Raw genomic sequence first — 23190 nt, forward strand, 5'->3', positions numbered from 1 at the left:
ATTATATGAACTGTAATTCAGTAAAAATATTTGTTGTTGCATGTTGTGTTTATATTTGTGTTCAATTTACAATAGTCTGATTTGGAATGAAGACTCTGCAAGTTCTATTTGCAAGTCTACCTAGCTGTTTATATTCTTGATGCTTTTTAATCAAATGCTTTTGGTCTTTAAACATGTGGTTGTGTTTTCTGTTTCTCTGACCTGTGTATCTCTGTCTCTTTAACCTCCCTGTCTCTCTGCCTTCTCTACCCCAGGAATGTGAGTTCAGACGGGGCCGAGGCAAGGCGCAGACTAAGGGAGTGTGAGGGGCTTGTGGATGCTCTGCTGCACGCCTTGCAGTCAGCTGTGGGCAAGAAAGACATGGACAACAAGGTGAGCCTCCAAACCGACCGATATTACTGTATCTGCATTGCCAATATGTCATCTGTTCATTGGAGACATTTAATATCGTGGATGAGGATCTCTTAACTGCTGAGTTTTGCTGTTCTCTATCTAATTTCCTAGAAAATAACCAGTCCCTTTCATATCATATTGCTTGATCAATCTGTATATGTTTGAATTGACATTGTCTCTCCCTCTACCTCTATCCCCTCCACCAGTCTGTGGAGAACTGTGTGTGTATAATGCGGAACCTGTCTTACCACGTTCACAAAGAGATCCCAGGGGCCGAGAAGTTCACAGACCCGTCCGTTCTGCAGGCCCCGGGCTCTGCGGGCCCTCAGAGGAAGAAGAAGGATGACGCAGGCTGCTTTGGAGGGAAGAAGGCCAAAGGTAAGAGGACAAAACAGAGGGAGACTGGCGAGACATAGGCCCAGTCCCAAGACATATGCCCGGTCCCAAAACGTAGGCCCGGTCCCAAAACATAGGCCCGGTCCCAAAACGTAGGCCCAGCTTCAAAATGTAGGCCCAGTCCCAAGACATAGGCCCAGTCCAAAAACGTAGACCCAGTCCCAAAACGAGCCTCTTCCATGGACCGCCAGTGATGACTGATCTGTAGGAAGCACCTATTAACAACAATACAGAAAAAAATCTAACTTTTCTCCTTATCTGGCATTCAGTTACAATGGAATCTAAACCTGTATGCTATTTGCAAAATGGGCCATGTCAGTTTGTATAGTTCACTGTATGTACCCAAGCCTATCACACAGTTCTTCAGCTCTTTAGAGCTCTATTTACCTCATTTAGCCCAGAGCTGTTTCTCCCTAGACAGTTACAGTATTTAGTATAGGCTACCTCTGGTCCTAAAGAGATACAGTATGCAATTCGTATATTTGCCACCTCTCAATCACTGGCTGACTAATGGCTGAACAACAAGCAGAGCTCCCTCTCCCACAACAAATAATGATGGAAATGAATCACTTAGCCAATGATGTGAGACCCAATTTCACTGACCTTTCACCCCTCAGGGTCCAGAGGGGGACGCCATTGATTTAGGGGCCAAGAAAGCACTGGAGCATGTGTCTAAAAGTGTGTTTGTTTACAGATGAATATCATAGATGACAATCTCAAGCGAATTAGCCAGTGGGCTTCTATTGTACATAGCAGTTAATGAGGTGTGTTTAGCCTTCGCAGGCCCTGGAGGTGTACTTTGAAGGAGAGATAGCCTACATTACAAAAGCTATAAACGGCCCTATAAAACCAGCATGAGTGCTGGAAGGGGAGTTGGATCTTTCAAGAGAGCTGTTTAGACAACAGTCTTTCACAGCAATTAGTTACATGATAAACGCTCTAAATTACCCCCCCGAATTCTGACACTTGCCGTTAGAGCCATTACCATAAATTGACGCTTCAGGCCAACTTATTTAGTGAATGCTAATGGTTGCTTATTGCATTTCTCTTTTTATTTTTGATTCCTATATTCCTGTGCTGTTATGTGTGGCTGGCTTAGTGCCTTATGTGGCAGTGACTGACCCGCTCTCTCCTCGTTTGTGGCACTACAGTGTAGTGATACACACACGCACATTGGTTTTACTATCCAAGTGGGGACCAAAAAATGTAGTCCCATCCAAAATCCTATTTTCCCTAACCTTAACCCCAAACACCTAACCCTAACCCTAACCCTAACCTTAACCCCAAACACCTAACCCTAACCCTAACTCCTAATCCCAACCCTAACCCTAACCCCTAAACCTAAAATACCATTTTTCCTTTTTGGTACTGGCGAAATGTCTCCAAATGTTCCTTGTTTTACTATTCTTCTGAGGACTTTTGGAACACAAATGGATAGTAAAGTTAGACCACACACTTTTTTCTCTATAATGAGCCGAGCACACTGACACCACAACCTCTTTGAGCACTGTCCCAAAAGAATACCTGTGGAGTGCTAATGGGATTTACTCTCTGCTTGTCTACTTTTAACCTATATACTTGTTTCTTTCTTTATATTCCCCCACACTCTCTCTTGCTCTCTTTCTTTCCCTCTGCCTCTTAGTGCTGAGCGATTAAATCCAGTGAAATGTCATGGAAAATGTCATCTACGTAATCCCCAAATGTCATTATTTGTCAGGAGAGGGCCATAAACAATGAGAAGTAATGCGTCTTACCTTTCTGGTAATTTCTGGATTTTGTCAGACAGCTCTGCAGCGAGCCTAGCTAAATAAAATGACTAAAGACAGAACAGTATGGGGAGTACAGAGATGACGTTGTCTGGTTGTTTGGCTGCTACTGCTTAAACACAGATGAGATGATGACTTTAAGGAATTTAAGGAATTACAAATAATAAAATATTAAAATAAAAACTAAGTAATATACACAACTGAAATATTATATTATTTCATATTAATTTCCTATTTTTCTTTTGATGGTCCCAATGTGGACCTGACAGAGAAGGGAATATTTTCTATGTTTTGGCAATTGAATGTTCAATATTTTGGGCTGTGGAACTTCCATTAAAAAGCTCAAAAATAAGTGTAATGTCATTATTTAATAATTTATATATGCACCCATCCCGTTAGCGGGATCATATTCGTCAACCACCGATGAATTGCAGAGCGCCAAATTAAATCACAAAAAATATTTAATTTTCATGAAATCACAAGTGCAATATAGCAAAACACAGCTTAGGTTGTTGTTAACACCTGGCTTGTCAGATTTCAATAACGCTTTTTGGCGAAAGCATACCAAGCGTTTATGTAAGCACATCTCTTTCAGTAGGCAAAATATTACAAACGGCTAGCATCCAAGTAGATTGGTCACGAAAGTCAGAAAAGCAATAAATTAAATCGCTTACCTTTGATGATCTTCATAAGTTTGCACTCACGAGACTCCCAGTTACACAATAAATGTTCCTTTTGTTCCATAAAGATTATTTTTATATCCAAAATACCTCCATTTGGTTGGTGCGTTATGTTCAGAAATCAACAGGCTCGAGCGGTCATGACATCACAGACAAAAATTCCCAAAGTTATTTATCTGTTATTTTACCAGGTAAGTTAACTGAGAACACATTCCCATTTGCAGCAACGACCTGGGGAATAGTTACAGGGGAGAGGAGGGGGATGAATGAGATAATTGTAAACTGGGGATTATTAGGTAACCATTAGGTGAACATCAAAATACTGCCCCCTACACACAAGAGGTTAAAATAATAATTGAAATTGAAATCGTAAACTGTGGTAGCTTTGTAATACTCTAACCGAAACTGAACCACTAATCGCTCAGCACTACTGCCTCTATTTCTCCTTTCCCTCCCTTGATTTCTTTCAAACATACACCCCCTCTCTCTCTCTCTCTCTCTCTCTCTCTCTCTCTCTCTCTCTCTCTCTCTCTCTCTCTCTCTCTCTCAGTCGCTGTCTCAAATTTACAGCCCCAAGTTCACTGAAGTGTTTACTTGTTATTGTCACCTCTAATCCTCACAACCTATTTTATCATTTACTCTTTTCTTCTCCCTGCTTGTGTTTTTGGCATTGCTGCTGCTTCCTTGGCTAACTATAGAGGAATGGTTTAATCAAGGTGAGTGTCCTCATGTCTTGACTCAGCACACCCTCTCATCCCTCCCCTTATAGCTACTGTAGCATTAGTAGTTTGGATCTCCTCCAAAAGGTTTGAAGGACTTCACGTGTTCCCCTCTTTATTTGCTGCACCCTTACTGTAGTTCTACCTCTTTCATCATGCCCCCCAACGTCATGGTATTAGTAATCCAAACCTAGCCTAATCTCGGGGGTAGAGGTAGGGGAGGACCAGGTAAGACGGGTAAGTCTGGGTAGTGCAAAAGAACCTGGGCTCTAGTTTTTAGTCCCAGCTTTAGACTGCAGTGCAGTTTCCCCTCAGCCTGCTGGTAAGTTCTGTTTGTTAAAGGTTGAGTCTCACATAGTGACATAGGCATGTCCCCTCCCTGTTGAGGATATGGATGGAGAGAGGTTCATTAGCTGGCCCTTCTGTAGTCACCTGACTCCATTACCCTCCCTGCATTATTAAAGGGGATTTCCACCTGCCATCTCTGGGAAGGGCTGCTACTAGACTTGTGTGTGCAGTGATGCATGTTTCTGTGTGCATGTGTCTGTGCATGCATGCTTGTGTGTTCATCTGCGCGTGTGTGTGTGTGGTCCTGCATTGTCTCTAAGACATTGTCAGTGAACTCTTGTCAGGTTGTCTCTGAATGTTGCATTTACATATGTTCTCTCTGGCTCTATCCAGCCAGAAAAAACGGCGAGAATGACAAAAGCTACGATACGCTGGATCTACCCAAGCGCACAGAACCCACAAAAGGTAGGCTTGTTCTGTCAATGAGGTTTACTTAGTCCAACTTCAACCTGTTGATCCTTTTCTTGTCACTGAAATGGAGAACATCCCAAATCCATGACTGCCATTGACTTTCTGTCAAATGTTATTTCAAGAGAAATGACCAAATTAGCCTTGTTTTGACAAAAATGCTACCAAGAAATAAATGGGCTTATCATGGATGGTTTGGTCTGACTGGAAGGATGTCAAGTGTTGCACTTGCTTACACATGCTAGAGTGGCGTAGGGTGCCATTTAATTTTTGTTACTGCTTAAATTGCCACCTTGACAGATGACTGCTGCTGATTTGATGTCATTAGCTGGGTTGATATGATAACAACGCCTTTGCTCAGATACAGAACCTGAGAGGACCAACAGACAGGGGACTGTTGCAGTACTCCCCTCCCTTTAGCTGAGCTAGCACCAGACTCAAAAATTCATCTTCCCAAGTCTTTATATGTCTATAGGCCTACTTTAAGAATGAACAGATACTCTACGCAATGTCTTATCAAAATTGTTTACTTATAACATGAGTCCCTACATGTACTGCTTATTTCTAATACACTTGAGGAATGTTATGCCACGATGAAACGGTTTGCTGTACTGCTGTACTGGTCTACCATCTGGAGCTTTTGATACAATAAATATAGGTTGTTTACTGTTGTACTGTTCCTTCTACTGATTTAATGAGTACTTGTCTTGTGTCTCTGTGCAGAAACGTTTCCATCTTCGCCCTTTTCTCCTCGCCTTTCTAAAGAATAAACACCTCAACCAGTTGCTACAGTCAAACAACATTGGCATTCAGTCACCACAACAAATCCCTTGTGGGTGTTTGTTTGGGTGTGTTTGTGTGTGTGTGCGCACTCACCTGTGTTTTTCTGTCTGCATATTGCAGTTGAGAGAGATATGTGTGTATGTTGTGGGCTGAGGTATTCACACATCAGTGCCTTCATCATGTCTAATGGCAACCATTCGGTCAATAGCACTTCCTGTGTGGCTAAAATTAGCCACATTAGCAAGTTAAAGTGGGCCTCTTGTTAAATTAGATTACAATTAATTGCGGTGCTTTACAGAGGTAAGCCGATTCTGCCTCCTTTTTATCACTCTCAAATCAAGTAAGCAGAAGAGCTGTGAGGAGGATAATTAGCATGTTCCATAGGTTGCTGTCACTGGACGCGCTAGGCACCCTAGGCTAGCTGCAAAACAGGCTGGACTCACTGGAAGTGCTAGGCATGCTAGGCTAGCTGCACTACAGGCTGCACTCACTGGAAGTGTTAGGCTTGCTAGGCTAGCTGCAACACAGGCTGCACTCACTGGAAGTGCTTGGCATGCTAGGCTAGCTGCACTACAGGCTGCACTCACTATAAGTGCTAGGCATGCTAGGCTAGCTGCAACACAGGCTGCACTCACTGGACGTGTTAGGCTTGCTAGGCTAGCTGCAACACAGGCTGCACTCACTAGAAGTGCTAGGCATGCTAGGCTAGCTGCAACACAGGCTGCACTCACTGGAAGTGCTAGGCATGCTAGGCTAGCTGCACTACAGGCTGCACTCACTGGAAAGTAGCAATTGGCTGGCTGCAATTTGATCAAGTTTCAATGGTACACAATCAGAAATAATCCCCCCTCTTGTCTTGCTTCACTGCTGTGATTTCATCTAGGGATATAGTGTTGAGATGATGCGTGTTTGGGAGAGCAGTTGCTATATTTCATGCATGAGGATGAAAACATGATTTTTTTGGTGTTTACCTGTACTACATATACATTATGTAAATGTGGTGTGAAGTAAACGGATTAACATGATGACACAGGTAAAGCTACGGTGGCACTAAGTATGTCAAACTTGGATTATTGCTCAACTGGATTCATCATTTTATTTGTAGCTACATTAGTAGGATGGCAGCTGTAGTCTACCCATGATAATTCAAATAGGATATTACACTCACCTACACTGTTTATTTGTCTATGATAATCCTGTGTACTGTGGGTGTAAATTCAGTGTATTTCCCCCTAGTTTATTTTAGAGAATGTGGGGATAGGACAACTCTTCTCCCCAAATGCACTGGCGGAGCTGAAATAACAGGGACAGATTTGTGGGAGATTTAATGTTTATTTCAACCCTGATTTGTTGTCTACATCACTTACCAACATGCAGGAGTCTATAATTACGGTAATACCCAGCGTGAGATATAGGTCCCCAGCAGTGTATTGAAAAACAAACTCACTCACACATACACATACACTAGTAGTGATTGGTCTGCACCCGGATGAGGGCGTGGAGGAAGACGTTATGGACATGAATAATTTCAGGGACATAATTTTGAATTCACTATGAGTTTGTTATTCTGTGTATAACTAATTGTCCCTGCCTGATTGCACTATAAAGAGGTGCTGTTGATAGAACATAGATCATTAAAGGACTTCCAAAGTTCCTGTTGTTGCATTATTCATGGTCCCTGAGAGGAGAACAGAGGCGCTGGAACAAAGTAATTAAGAACTCTGAAAGAAGAAAGCATTTCATTAGGGAGAGAGTGTGTTAGGGAGAGAGTGTGTCAGCCAGCAAGACGATGGAACACTCACTCCACCGTTAATTGAAATGGCACAACGTTAAACCTTTTGCTTTGAGGAAAGGTCATGTATGGTGTGGGAGTGTGCGTGTGCGCGTGCATGCGTGTCAGAGAGCAGAGGGAAATCGCTTCAAAAGAAAACAATTTTCTTTTGGTTTGCTTCTTCAGTACCGAATGTGTGGGGAGAGAGAGAGGCAGCAGAGTGGAATGATGCGCTTTTGAAAAAGCAGAAACAGTCTTGAGTCAAGTATTCAACCCCTTTGTTTTGGCAAGCCTGAATAAGTTCAGGAGTAAAAAAAATATTAACAACTCACATAATAAATTGCATACAATAATAGTGTTTAACATTATTTTTTAACGACTACCTGATCTCTGTACTCTACACATAGAATTACCTGTAAATTCCCGTGAAATTCAACCTCATATTCAACCACAAAGACCAGGGAGGCTTTTGTAATGCCTCGCAAAAAATGGCACCTGTCAGTAAATGCATTTTTAATGTTTAAGCAGACATTGAATATCCCTTTGAGCATGGTGAAGCGATTAATTACACTTTGAAATTGTATTTGTATTTGTATTTATTAGGGATCCCCATTAGATGCCAAGGCAGCAGCTACTCTTCTTGGGGTCCAAACACACCAAAGCACCCACATTACATATAAAACATAATATATAACAGTGAACTATGTCTGTACTGAATGAGCTAAAGATAGAACAGTACATCATATAACATCCCTACACCACCACATATCCATAACACAAAATGTTCAATACTTCCATACAACAATATCACAATGTGTGCGTATCCATGTGTCTGCACCTTTGTGTAGTTAATGGTGTATCAATACACCCAGTCACTACAATTATTTTAGTTTTTGAATTATTTAGGACTAACTTATTTCTTTCCGCCCATTCTGAAACTAGCTGCAGCATTTTGTTAAGTGCTGTAGTCATTTCAGTCGCTGTGGTAGCTGACGTGTATAGTGTTGAGTCTTCCGAATACATAGACACAGGCTTTGTGGCATGTCGTTAGTAAAGATTGAAAAAGATTGAGAATTCCTGATTCTACCTGGAATTTGTTGAAGATTCTTCCATTAAAGAAAACCCTCTGTGTTCTGTTAGACAGGTAACTCTTTATCCACAATATATAAGGTGATGTAAAGCCATAACACATCGATTTGTCCAGCAACAGACTATGATCGATAATGTCAAAAGCTGCACTGAAGTCTAACAAAGCCCCCACAATATTTTTTTCATCAATTTCTCTCAGCCAATCATCATTCATTTGTGTAAGTGGTGTGCTTGTTGAATGTCCTTTCCTATAAGCGTGCTAAAAGTCTGTTGTCAATTTGTTTACTGTAAAATAGCATTGTATCTGGTTAAACACCATTTTTTTCCAAAAGTTTACTAAGGGTTGGCTGATTGCCTGATTGCCTGATTGGTCGGCAATTTGAGACCATAAAGGGAGCTTTACTATTCTTTTTTTCTTTTTTTAAATGTCACCTTTATTTAACCAGGTAGGCCAGTTGAGAATAAGTTTTCATTTACAACTACGACCTGGCTGTCACGTTCTGACCTTAGTTCAGTTGTTCATCGATGACCGTTACAGAATCACCCACCACCAAAGGACCAAGCAGAGTGGTAACGGGCAGTAGCAGCAGCAGCAGCGATCTCAGGACTCCTGGACATGGGAGGAGATCCTGGACAGAAATGGACCCTGGGCACAGGCTGGGGAATATCACCGCCCCAAGGCAGAGCTGGAGGCAGCGAAAGCTGAGAGGCGGCGGTATCAGGAGGCAGCACGGCAGCGCGGCTGGAAGCCAGAGAGGCAGCCCCAAATATTTATTGGGAAGGGGGACACGGGGAGTGTGGCTAAGTCATGTAGGAGACCTGAGCCAACTCCCCGTGCTTACCGTGGAGAGAGAGGGACCGGGCAGGCACCGTGTTATGCCGTGAGGCGCAGGCATAGCCCGGTGCGATACATAGCAGCGCCTCGTATCGGCCGGGCTAGAGTGGGCATCGAGCAAGGTGCCATGAAGCCGTCTCAGCGCATCTGGTCTCCAGTGAGTCTCCTCGGGCCGGGGTACATGGCACCAGCCTTACGCATGGTGTCCCCTGTTCGCCAGCACAGCCCAGTGCGGGCTATTCCACCTCGCCACACTGGCCTGGCTACGGGGAGCATTCAACCAGGTAAGGTTGGGCAGGCTCGGTGCTCGAGACCTGCAGTGCGCCTCCACGGTCCGGTCTATCTGGTGCCTCCGGTGGCAGCCCCCCCGCCCCAGGCTGTCTCTCTGTCTCCTCCCTACAGGTGTTCCTGCCTGTCCAGCGCTGCCAGAGCCTTCCTCCTGCCAGAGTCGCCCGTCAGCCAGGAGCTGCCAGAGCCGCCAGTCAGCCAGGAGCTGCCAGAGTCGCCCGTCTGTCCTGAGCTGCCAGAGTCGCCCGTCTGTCCGGTGCTGCCGGAATCTCCCATCCGTCCGGTGCTACCGGAATCTCCGGTCCATTCGGGACCCAGTCCGAGGTCACGGAGGCGGGTAAAGAGGCGGATAAGGACTATGGTGGAGTGGGACCCACATCCCGCGCCAGAGCTGCCACTGCGGACAGACACCCACCCAGACCCTCCCCTATAGGTTTAGGGTTTGAGGCCGGAGTCCGCACCTTTGGGGGACGGTACTGTCACGTTCTGACCTTAGTTATTTTATTATGTCTTTGTTTTAGTATGGTCAGGGCTTGAGATGGGTGGGTTGTCTATGTTCCTTTTTCTATGTTTTGGGATTTCTTTGTTTGGCCTGGTATGGTTCTCAATCAGAGGCAGCTGTTTATCATTGTCCCTGATTGAGAACCATATTTAGGTAGCCTGTTTTCACTTTTGAGTTGTGGGTGATTATTTTGTTATTTCCGTGTTCATTCTAATAAATATGGACACGTACCACGCTGCACCTTGGTCCTCACCTTCTTCCACCTTCGACGACCATTACACTGGCATAGATAAAGCAACGCAGTGCGACACTAACAACAACACAGAGTTACACATGGAATAAACAAACATACAGTCAATAATACAATAGAAAAAGTGTATATACAGTGTGTCAAAATTGTGTAATGAGGTAAGGCAATAAATAGGCCATAGTTGCGAAGTAATTACAATTTAGCAAATTAACACTGGAGTGATAGATGTGCAGACGATGATGTGCAAGTATAAATACTGGTGTGCAAAAGAGCAAAAAAGTAAATAAAACAATATGGGGATGATGTAGGTAGTTGGATGGGCTATTTACATATGGGCTCTGTACAGCTGCAGCGATCGGTGAGCTGCACAGATAGCTGATGCTTAAAGTTAGTGAGGGAGATATAAGTCTCCAACTTCAGCGATTTTTGCAATTCGTTCCAGTTATTGGCAGGAGAGACCTGAAAGGAAAGGCGGCCAAAGGATGTGTTGGTTTTGGGGATGACCAGTGAGATGTACCTACTGGAGCGCATGCTACGGGTGGGTGTTGTTATGGTGACTAGTGAGCTGAGATAAGGTGCAGCTTTACCTAGCAAAGACTTATAGATGACCTGGAGCCAGTGGGTCTGGCAACGAATATGTAGCGAGGGCAAGCTGACGAGAGCATACAGGTCGCAGTGGTGGGTGGTATATGGGGCTTTGGTGACAAAACGGATGGCACTTTGAAAGACTGCATCCGGTTTCCTGAGTAGAGTGTTGGAGGCTAATTTGTAAATGACATCGCCGAAGTCGAGGATCAGTAGGATAGACAGCTTTACGAGGGTATGTTTGGCAGCGTGAGTGAAGGAAGGTTTGTTGTGCATGCTAGATTACAATTTGGATTGGAGATGTTTAATATACAGTGCCTTGCGAAAGTATTCGGCCCCCTTGAACTTTGCGACCTTTTGCCACATTTCAGGCTTCAAACATAAAGATATAAAACTGTTTTTTTTTGTTAAGAATCAACAACAAGTGGGACACAATCATGAAGTGGAACGACATTTATTGGATATTTCAAAAATTTTAACAAATCAAAAACTGAAAAATTGGGCGTGCAAAATTATTCAGCCCCCTTAAGTTAATACTTTGTAGTGCCACCTTTTGCTGTGATTACTGCTGTAAGTCGCTTGGGGTATGTCTCTATCAGTTTTGCACATCGAGAGACTGAAATTTTTTCCCATTCCTCCTTGCAAAACAGCTCGAGCTCAGTGAGGTTGGATAGAGAGCATTTGTGAACAGCAGTTTTCAGTTCTTTCCACAGATTCTCGATTGGATCCAGGTCTGGACTTTGACTTGGCCATTCTAACACCTGGATATGTTTATTTTTTAACCATTCCATTGTAGATTTTGCTTTATGTTCTGGATCATTGTCTTGTTGGAAGACAAATCTCCGTCCCAGTCGAAGGTCTTTTGCAGACTCCATCAGGTTTTCTTCCAGAATGGTCCTGTATTTGGCTCCGTCCATCTTCCCATCAATATTAACCATCTTCCCTGTCCCTGCTGAAGAAAAGCAGGCCCAAACCATGATGCTGCCACCACCATGTTTGACAGTGGGGATGGTGTGTTCAGGGTGTTGCTTTTACGCCAAACATAACGTTTTGCATTGTTGCCAAAAAGTTCAATTTTGGTTTCATCTGACCAGAGCACCTTCTTCCACATGTTTGGTGTGTCTCCCAGGTGGCTTGTGGCAAACTTTAAACGACACTTTTTACGGATATCTTTAAGAAATGGCTTTCTTCTTGCCACTCTTCCATAAAGGCCAGATTTGTGCAATATACGACTGATTGTTGTCCTATGGACAGAGTCTCCCACCTCAGCTGTAGATGTCTGCAGTTCATCCAGAGTGATCATGGGCCTCTTGGCTGCATCTCTGATCAGTCTTCTCCTTGTATGAGCTGAAAGTTTAGAAGGACGGCCAGTTCTTGGTAGATTTGCAGTGGTCTGATACTCCTTCCATTTCAATATTATCACTTGCACAGTGCTCCTTGGGATGTTTAAAGCTTGGGAAATCTTTTTGTATCCAAATCCGGCTTTAAACTTCTTCACAACAGTATCTCGGACCTGCCTGGTGTGTTCCTTGTTCTTCATGATGCTCTCTGCGCTTTTAACGGACCTCTGAGACTATCACAGTGCAGGTGCATTTATACGGAGACTTGATTACACACAGGTGGATTGTATTTATCATCATTAGTCATTTAGGTCAACATTGGATCATTCAGAGATCCTCACTGAACTTCTGGAGAGAGTTTGCTGCACTGAAAGTAAAGGGGCTGAATAATTTTGCACGCCCAATTTTTCAGTTTTCGATTTGTTAAAAAAGTTTGAAATATCCAATAAATGTCATTCCACTTCATGATTGTGTCCCACTTGTTGTTGATTCTTCACAAAAAGTGTTATAACTTTATGTTTGAAGCCTGAAATGTGGCAAAAGGTCACAAAGTTCAAGGGGGCCGAATACTTTCGCAAGGCACTGTAAGTCTGGAAGGAGAGTTTACAGTCCAGCCAGACACCTAGGTATTTGTAGTTGTCCATATAAGTCAGAACCGTCCAGAGTAGTGAAATGAAATGAAGCTGAAATTAAATGAAGCTGGAACAGTGAGGTGCTTTCAGAGCGGGTCAGAGAATAGAAAAAAGGAAAGTAGATAGGTAATTGTTCTGTTAAAATTCTAAGTTAATGCATTTATTTAGTAAAAAGACAGTAGCTGCTGATAATACTGCTATTGTTGTCAAGGCAGAGGCACAGGACATGTGTGTGTACAGCGCCCCTCTGTCTTACTATATGTGGTCCATGTATCAGATACATCAGATACACTGCATTCGGAAAGTATTCAGACCCCTTGACTTTTTCTATGTTTTCAGACCCTTTACTCAGTACTTTTTTAAGCACCTTTTGCAGCGATTACAACCTAGAGGCTTCTTGGGTAGGAGGCATGGCACACCTGTATTTGGGGAGTTTCTCCCATTCTTCTCTGCAGATCTTCTCAAGCTCTGTCATGTTGGATAGGGGGCGTCACTGCACAGCTATTTTCAGGTCTCTCCAGAGATGTTTGATTGCGTTCAAATCAAGGCTCTGGTTGGGCCACTCAAGGACATTCAGAGACTTGTCCCGAAGCCACTCCTGCTTTGTCTTGGCTGTGTCTGAGGTCTTGAGCACTCTGGAGCAGGTTTCCATCAAGTTTTTCTATGGACTTTGCTCCGTTCATCTTTCCCTTGACCCTGACTAATCTCCCATTCCCTGCCGCTGAAAAACATCCCCACTGTAGGATGCTGCCACCACCATGCTTCATCGTAGAGATGCTGCCAGGTTTCCTCCAGACGTGACGTTTGGCATTCAGGCCAAATACTTCAATCTTGGTTTCATCAGACCAGAGAATGTTGTTGCTCATGGTCTGAGAGTCTTGGGGTGCCTTTTGGCAAACTCCAAGCTGTCATGTGCCTTGTACTGAGGAGTGACATCCATCTGGCCACTCTACCATAAAGGCCTGATTGGTGGAGTGCTGCTGAGATGGTTGTCCTTTTGGAAGGATCTCCCATCTCCACAGAGGAACTCTGGAGCTCTGTCAGAGTGACCATCAGGTTCTTGGTCACTTCCCTGACCAAGGCTCTTCTCCCTCGATTGCTCAGTTTGCTCAGCTCTTGGAAGAGACTTGGTGGTTCCAAAACGTATCAAAATGTGGAAAAAGTTGAGGGGTCTGAATACTTTCCGAATGCATTGTACATGGGCTACATATAGTAAGATAGAGGGGAGCTGTTTCGCTCACTCGGATGCTTTCTCCAGTGAGATAGTTTCTGCAACTTGCGAATTGAAGGAGAGTTGGCAGGTGCATAGTGCACTGTTCAGATGCTAGATTTTTTTGGGATGACCGTGCAAAAGTAACCTACTTTTTAAAGTGATTTGTTTGACAGTCATGCCTAGGGCCTCCAAATCACCAAGTCCGCCCTTGTGCAAGAGAGAGAGGGGGAGCCATAGCATTTCATGGTATGACTCCATAATGCTTTAACGGCTTGATTTACAAGTGCAGCATTTCATTTAAAGGGTTTTAAAATGTCAACAACAACAAGAGTGTTACTATTGTGACATGCTTCTTCGGATTTTTCTCCCTATAGTGTCCCAGTTGAGTTATCTATAGTTGTCTAATGAAATTTGACTGTTAGTTCAGAGGCAAAGCGTAGACTGTGGATCGGAACTGAATGGAGAATCAGGCTTTAGAGTCATTGTTTGTCTCTCAACATTACTCATCACAGGTACATTTATCACATTAGCAAGCAGAACCCGAAGTCTGGGAAAGGTTCTGAAGGAGCGGAATGACGGTTTGTGCTGTTTGTTCAGTCATTCTGTTAGCGTCATTCTGTTACCAAATTTTGCATCTGCACTGTTCTTCGAGTTAGTGTTTTTGTAAGAATGTCTGTGGAAATTGCTAAAAGTAGTTGTATGGTTTGTTTAACTTAGCAATCATTGGTTTTTCTTTAATGTACAGTTTAGAGGGAGTAATCTTAGTCTCACCATCATCCTGTTACTGTGGAATTGCCCTCCTGTGGATTCAATGTCAGAGAAGAAGTGTTCTTTTCACCCTGACACAGAAACTTTCCTGAACTCCCTAATCCCTAACAGAAAGTAAACACCTTCTATGTTCCCTTTTTTTACTCCCCGAACTCATCCGTTTTATTTTGTGTAATAAATAGAGATTATTCCACATTATTCCAAAACGGGAGGGAAAGTTAGGGCGCATCGACAGCCGCCCCAAGTGAAAGTAGGAAGCCAGTAAGTAAGGGCCAGTGCCAAACACCTCCTGTGACCTCACACATGCGCACACAAACACCTCAAACTCACAGCAACCGTCAGATAAAACATGTGTCTGACTTTGCCTTGCTGCCAGGAAACACTAGGAGCAGTCCCTCATTCACTGTCATTAGATGGGCCTGCCATGTGAATGTACATTCATGCCACGTAGAATAGAATAACAACATACACTTCCTGACTCTGTACACGTAATAACCCTATAGTCTTCCATAACATCATGCCGAGTGAGATCACTTGCCCAGTCTCTATTCTGGAATGGAATTGTATGCATGGAATGTGATGAGTGACTGTTTTGGCTTTGAGTAACCATTCCAGTCACCATATTCAGTCACAAAGTAGGCTATAGAATTCTCCATGGACATAAATAATCCCATGGAGAAATAAATCCTCTGAACTCAGAAACAATGCAGCACTTAATGCGAAGTGTGTGTGTTTGTGTGTGTGTGTGTGTTTCTGTGTGTAGGGGAGCTTAAAGGCCAGCTTTCGAGCCTCTCACCATGCTCTCTTAACTTAAGTGTGCCATTACTGGCAGCTCCCCGGCTATGAGGGGATGAGATTATAAATAAGTTATTCTCTCCGAGGCCAGCTGTTGGGATGCCACCCATCGTGATCCTTGGTCATAACAGAGCGTGGCGCTGCCAGCCTGTCAACCGTTGCATGCCAATCACACTCTGCTGGGCTCTGTATCTCATCTCCTACCGCCGCCTCTGAAACAAAAACACCACAGAATGGGCCTACAACCGACATGGTGTAATCATTTAAATTGTCAACGCCTCGGCTCTCAGCGGACGCCACTGCTCTTGTGAATTCCCCCGCAAGCCATATCATTCAAACAGTTGATGATGAACAGAAATAATGAACATGAAAGGAAAGAATGAAACCAAAAAAAGGGAAGAAAGCCATGTTATTTCAGACCGACAACGTGGGTCAATGCGAATGCACTGAGGGTTCAGATAACCCTAAGGTCTGGGAGGTCCCATGTTGAAATGCTGTTGCTTTGGCTTTGTTAAAATTAACTTGGTGTGCACTAGCTAGCGAGTGTTTGTCAGGTGTGTGTGTGCATATACAGTATGTGTGTGTGTGTCGGTGTGCAGGGTGTGCGCTGTGGAAGTGTGTTAAACCTGATAGCAGATAGCCATCTTTGATTGCACTAGTCTTCCTGTGGTCTGCAATCCTCATGACCACTTCCTCTCTCCCTGTGAGATCCGTAATGAAATGTTTCTAATTTTCTACCAGAGCCGCCTTGTCTCTCTCTAAACAGTGTTTTCAGCTCTGCAGGATTGAGCTAGAGAAAGGAATGGGTGGCGGAATCCAATCCACAATAGCCCACAATATCTTCACGACTGTCCGGATGATTTAATGTCCCGGCCTTCCCTCTAAACCAGAATGGCTGGAGCGATAATTACAGAGGAGAATTAGAAGCAGGAGCGAAGAATGCAAGGAGCTTTATCCCACCAATGGGAGCCTTTGTTTGGCCCCTTTTGAGCCAAAACGGGATGTTTCTGCAAGAGATGCTTTAATCTTATTACAACCAGAGTAATGGCAGAGACACGACATAGCTGTCAGAGCCACTATGGAGGTTTGCACACCGAAGCCCCCCTAGGAATTAATTCAATGTGACATGTTTTAGTACAAAAAGTATTAAAATTAAATTTGAGTCCTAAAACGTTGTAAACGGGAGCCATGTTGTAAACAGGAGGGAAGTGTCACAAGGCCATGCAAAGTTTACACTGGCTGTTGGCCAACTAAATACACTCCCTGGGTTTATGCTGAAAGAGTGAAGTCATGTTTGAACTTCTGCTCAACTAAGTACATTCCCAGGGTTTACGTTGAAAAGGTCAAGTCCTGTTTGAACTGCAAATCCATCTATTCATACAAGGTGACAAACCATAGACCATTACCATAGTGTGTGATATTCACTAGAACAGACTTCTACAATCTACAGGAAATATATTGTTTCTATACACTCTCACTAATGTGTTTAGACTATCAGGGATTGAGATGCAGTCAACCTCCATTCCCATGTCCCCTTTAATGTTTCTCTTTTCATTCTACCCTCAGAGAGCGAGTGTAGAACACACACACACACACACACACACACACACACACACACACACACACACACACACACACACACACACACACACACACACACACACACACACACACACACACACACACACACACACACACACACACACACACACACACACACACACACACACACACACACCCCTGTGGTGCAGAGGACAAGGTGTTGTGCCTTTGACCATGAAGGTGGTATTATGTGTCCATTATTGTGTGCTGTTCATCATGCCGCTCCACAGACACGGAAGATTGCTTGTCCAAATGGAGCCCATAGATTCACAATGCTGAGGCTGATGGAATATTGTGTGTTTGTGTGTGTGTGCGTGGCTACTATGTTTGCATATGTGTGCAGAGAAAGACTGGGATCTTTCTCTGCACAAATATTCATCATGACACAGTGTATGGTGGGAAGCCTGAAACAGACACAGGCGGGGGAAATCCCTCCATCATCAAATACAGTCACTGTCCTCATCAAACACCGATCCCCATATCTCTCAGCTCCAATCTTATCGCCAAGCCTGCATCTGTCCTTGTCCTAGCTACAGAATCCGTGTCAGCCTTTTTCTACAATCCCGAGTCAGAGCCTCAGTGCCAGCCCCAGTCACACGTCCACATTTGTCCCTGCCCAACTCTGCCTTACATCACGGCCCAGGTACTGACCAAGACAGAATCACACTGGATTAACTGCACCATAATCTATATTGGTCATTATCAAGATTTCTTCTCCCTCAAACATGATACATTTATTTGTCAGCTTAGTCTACTAGCTCTCATCTGTCTATGGTACCATTAGCAAGACAGGTATCTAGTCTCTTAATAGGCTTTGATCTAAAATACACTAGCTCACTTTACAGTCGAGCAGTTGCAATTTCTCTTCTTTGTGTACCTCTGCGCTCTCCCCGTCTTTCTCTCTTTTTCATTGTGTCATCCTCTTCCTTTCTTGAATCCCAATGTAAAAAGAAGCCTCTTGTTTCTCAAATCCTTGTCAGATGCAGTCGCCACGTGTTCGGAATGTCAATTCTCTCATCCTATTTAACCAAAAGTCTGCATTGCTGACCAGCTGTCTAGTAAGTTTGTATTCATGCGTAGCAGCTTCATAGCATCTTTACTTCCTGCTCTGCCTTCCAGGCTTTGTGAAGCGACACAAGACAGCTAATATCAAGCATTTTGCTACACTCACATTAACATCTGCTAACCATGTGTATGTGACAAATACATTTGATTTGATTTGAGTATTTTATCTCAGTTCTCTGTGGATGCCTTTCCCTCCATGCCTTTCCCTTGGTATTGGGTGTTCTGCTGGCGTTTCTAACATTTGTGTCTATCTGAGTACGTGATGAGCCTTGGCAATCAGTCGGCACCAGCCATCCAGCCCTCAAGGTGATGCTGCAGAACACCAACCCTCTCGTCTCAGAAACATAACACTGTCTGGGAGACAGGCATGTTGTTATTAAAAACAACACAAGATACTATCCTTCTCAAAAACCTGGACATTAATTCTAAATCTGCAGTGCCATTTCTATCTGAAGTGTATCACTTACTGAGGAATTATTGCAGGCATTATTCGAGGACTTTGAAAGGACACGTTTGACACCCCTCTCTTTCGTTTCCGTTTTAGCTTGTCAATCTCTCCGCTTTCACAAAATAAATAGACAGCTTTCCCATCATCCAGATGTCAGTGTGATCCTGTTGCTGTAGCTTCTAAGGAACAGATTTGTTAGTAGTGGAGGACATGGTTGCCGTGGCAACCTCAGGCCCATGCTATTTCTGTTCCAGTGGATACTCTACTCCTCTCTGTATCCTCTGCCCATTGTTCCCTCTAAGCTGCGGGTGTGAAGCTCCACCTGGACTGCCACGCAGAAGAAATATCAGGGTGCACAGAGAAGCACGAGATTCAACTTCACTTAGCATTCTAGAGTTTTCCCCATTAGTTAACACTATCAACTTTTACTACTTTTGTTTTGAGATCAAAGGAAGATCTACATGTAGCGATATGTGCACATTTGTACGTTTGTTCATATCTTTGCTAGTTAATGAGTTATTATAAATTAGTTATAGCTAATTTGTAGTTCGCATTGGGGGAGTGATTTGCTTCCTCCAAGAGCACAAAACATGAGCATTTTCTTTTTAAAATGTTAAGATAACTAGTCAATAGGCACTGGGTGGCATAATTTGTCTGATTCTCTGTAATAATGGTATGGGAATAACAATGCATTTTATTTTGTCAAGTGGTATCTTGCATCACACAACATAACATTTTCAGGATAACATTTTCATTCTCATGGAATGTAGGCCTACATTAAACACCACACATTGACTGCTATTGTAGGCTGAACGATAGAACAGTTATTTCCATGTTAAAATGCAGTGGCCACTCCCTAGCCAGTCCTTTTGCCCCATCTCATTCAACCAAAATCTTTTGTATGATCTCTTATCCTGTTGACGGGTTAGGGTTCCCATTTGGGAACGAACCCTCCCACGTTCGGCGCATGGAACACAAAAATATTCTTTGAAATATTTAACCTCCACACATTAACAAGTCCAATAGCTCAACTGAAAGATAAACACCTTGTTCATCTACCCAGCAAGTCAGATTTCTAAAATGTTTTACGGCGAAAACATAGTACATATTTATGTCAAACCACCACCAAAGACACAGCTAATTTGAATAGCCAAGTTGAACAAAATATGCAATCAACAAACGCAGGATTAAAAGAAAAATAATTCACTAACCTTTTGAAAATCTTCATCAGATGACAGTAATAGAACATGTTACACAGTACATTTATGTTTTTTTCAATAATATGCTATTTATATCCATAAATCTCTGTTTACAATGACGCAATGTTCAAAAAATGCTACTCAAATGTCCGGAGAAATGACGATAGCTCCGGCAGATAACAAGCAATACACATCATAAACTTTGACTAAATATACATGTTCTACATATATATAGAAAGATACACTTCTTCTTAATGCAACCGCTGTGTTACATTTATTTTTAACGTTACAGAATTAGTCCACTAGGCTATAATATGAGACGGCGCTCAGAAATTAGCATTATGTCTCCTCTATCTTGGAGTCCACAGAAACCCAAATTTACCACATAAATATTCCCTTACCTTTGTTGTTCTTCCATCAGAAGACCTGGAAGGAGTCATACTTACCAAAAACAGCGTTTAGTTTTGAAGTCTGTGTCTTTAGGTTATCAAACGCGACAAATTCCGGTTGAAATGCAGCCAAAATTCTAGTGGATGCGCACCAAAACTTCAAAATTACATATTATATTTTGACTAAACTGGTCAAACTAAGTTCAGAATCAAGCATTAGCATGTTATAAACGTGGAAAACAATCCTTAGCACGAACAGAAACACCGACATCGTTTGGTCAATTCTGGAAGAAAGAGAGCTCTGGAGCCGACGCGCGCATGAAAGTACATGTATTTTCGATTCACACAATGACAAGCTCCATTGAAAGCAGACATCGCGCTGAAGACATAGAAACTGTTCCCAGGTCTGTAGCTGCTTGGGAGGGTGGGGGCGATGACGTCAAAATTGGGCCAACTTTTCTGATGACGAGAGAGTTTGGGAGAATGGCTGCCCTGAGAGTTCTGCTTTACATACAGACATAATTTGAACGGTTTTAGAAGCTTTAGAGTGTTTTCTATTCAATAATAATTATTATATGCATATATTAGCAATTTTGGACAGATTTTTTTTCTGTTTACTATGGGCACGCAATTCCTCCAAAGGGGGCAGTAGTCAGCCCTATCTTTAACAGGATTTATACACGATTTTAGGCCCAGATTTTGGAACGTTGTCTTTCCTGGATATAGCCACTATATTGTGATCACTGCATCCAATGGGTAGGGATACAGCTTTAGAACACAGTTCTACAGTTTTAGTAAACATGTGATCAATACATGTGGATGATCTTGTTCCTGTAGTGTTTGTAAACACCCTGGTAGGTTGATTAATAACCTGAACCAGATTACAGGCACTGGTTACAGTGAGAAGCTTCCTCTTGAGCAGACAGCTTAATGAAAACAAGTAAATATCCAGGTCACCGAGAAAGTAGACCTCTCTGTTTGTATCACATACACTATCAAGCATTTTACACATATTATTTAGATAATGACTGTTAGAACTTGGTGGCCTACAGCAACACCCCAAAATAAAAGGCTTTAGATGTGCGAAGTGAACCTGCAACCACAACACTTCAATAACACTTGACATAAGGTCTTCTCTGAGCATTACATGGATTGGGCTCTGAATATATACAGCAACACCTCCCCCATAAGCAGTTCTGTCTCTTCTATAGATGTTATATCCTTGTGTTGCCACTGCTGTATCATCAAAGGAATTATCCAAGCAAGTCTCAGAAATGGCTAATATAAATAAAATAAAATCTAAATGTATTTGTCACGTGCATCGAATACAACAGGTTTACTTACAGTGAAATGCTTACTTGCTTACAGGCTCTAACCAATAGTGCAAAAAAGGTATTAGGTGAACAATAGGTAGGTAAAGAAATGAAACAACAGTAAAAGCAGGCTATATACAGTAGCGAGGCTGTATACAGTAGCGAGGCTGTATACAGTAGCGAGGCTATATACAGTAGTGAGGCTATATACAGTAGCGAGGCTATAAAAGTAGCGAGGCTACATGCAGACACCGGTTAGTCAGGCTGATTGAGGTAGTATGTACATGTAGATATGGTTAAATAAAGTGACTATGCATATATATACATTAACGCCTAGCGTCGTCCGGGTTAGGGAGGGTTTGGCCGGTAGGGATATCCTTGTCTCATCGCACACCAGCGACTCCTGTGGCGGGCCAGGCGCAGTGCACGCTAACCAAGGTAGCCAGGTGCACGGTGTTTCCACAGTGTTTCCACGGTGTTTCCACGGGTTGGATGTGCACTGTGTTAAGAAGCCGTGCGGCTTGGTTGGATTGTGTTTCAGAGGACGCATGGCTTTCGACCTTCGTCTCTCCCGAGCCCGTACGGGAGTTGTAGCGATGAGACAAGATAATAATTACTAACAATTGGATACCACGAAATTGGGGAGAAAAGGGGGTAAAAAAAGGTAAAAGTATCATTAATTTCAATTCCTTATATTATGCAGACCAGAGAGCAGGGATGCAGGGACCAGGGATGTTCTCTTGATACGTGCTTGAATTGGACCATTTTCCGTTCAAAATGTAACCAGGACTTTTGGTGTCAGGGAAAATGTATGGAGTAAATTGTACATTATTTTGTTCAGGAATGTAGTGAAGTAAAAGTTGTCCAAAATATAAATAAGAAAGTAAAGTATAGATACCCCCAAAAACTACTTAAGTAGTACTAAAGTACTTTACACCACTGTTAAAATGTTATGCATGGGATGTATTTTCTTCATTGTTTTTGATGGTAGGCCACTCTGGTAGGCCTACATTATGATCAAATAGCCACAGTGGCTTACTTGACCACTGTTAAAACTAACTTAAAGTGGGTATAGCCTCAGGGTTCACAGTAAAAGCGAGCCGGAAGAATTTTCACAACGTTCAAGTTTGCGCTCAACAGACCAGAAATTTGCTCAGTGATTAACTTTTTTTTGGAGGGAACATTGCCTCTGCCCTCCACCACACGCCTCTTACTCCCTCTGCCTCTCCTACACACCTCCCATCCCTCCTCCGCTTTGTTATCCTCCTCCTTTTCACTCTCTCCTACACACCTCCCATCCCTCCTCTGCTTCCTCCTCTTTCTCCTATACATCTCCCTCCCTCGCTTCATCCATCTATATCTTCCATATCCTCTTCCATCTCTCCCTCTCCCGTTTTCTGTTTGCGACTACATTTTGTGAGCAGCACAGCTTACCCCTCCTCCCCCCAGCCCCATGAGCCCCCCACTCCCCTCCCTTCCCCCCCAATCCAATCTCCAGGATTTGAGCTCTGAGCTCCCCTGTGGCATACAATCTGACACTAAACCTCTATAGGAGCACACAGAGCCAGTCAGCCAGCCAGCCAGCCAGCCAGCCAACCATCCAGTCAACCAAC

At 43.2% G+C, this 23190-nt stretch overlaps 1 protein-coding gene across 14 annotated transcripts in view; it reads left to right on the forward strand.

Moving 5' to 3' along the window:
* Nucleotides 1-23190, forward strand: part of LOC124036470 (armadillo repeat protein deleted in velo-cardio-facial syndrome homolog) — a 355671-nt gene that overhangs the window by 307184 nt on the left and 25297 nt on the right. For 12 of the 14 annotated variants that reach the window (XM_046351093.1, XM_046351099.1, XM_046351092.1 and 9 more), the window contains 4 exons: nucleotides 255-372; nucleotides 600-771; nucleotides 3934-3951; nucleotides 4636-4707. In XM_046351093.1, the coding sequence (XP_046207049.1) occupies nucleotides 255-372; nucleotides 600-771; nucleotides 3934-3951; nucleotides 4636-4707 (380 nt within the window). The remainder of the gene's footprint in view (nucleotides 1-254; nucleotides 373-599; nucleotides 772-3933; nucleotides 3952-4635; nucleotides 4708-23190) is intronic. The other 2 variants (XM_046351094.1, XM_046351105.1) reach the window with 1 other exon arrangement.

This window comes from Oncorhynchus gorbuscha, linkage group LG05 (assembly GCF_021184085.1).
Source record: "Oncorhynchus gorbuscha isolate QuinsamMale2020 ecotype Even-year linkage group LG05, OgorEven_v1.0, whole genome shotgun sequence".
In the NCBI taxonomy this organism is placed as follows: Eukaryota; Metazoa; Chordata; class Actinopteri; order Salmoniformes; family Salmonidae; genus Oncorhynchus; species Oncorhynchus gorbuscha.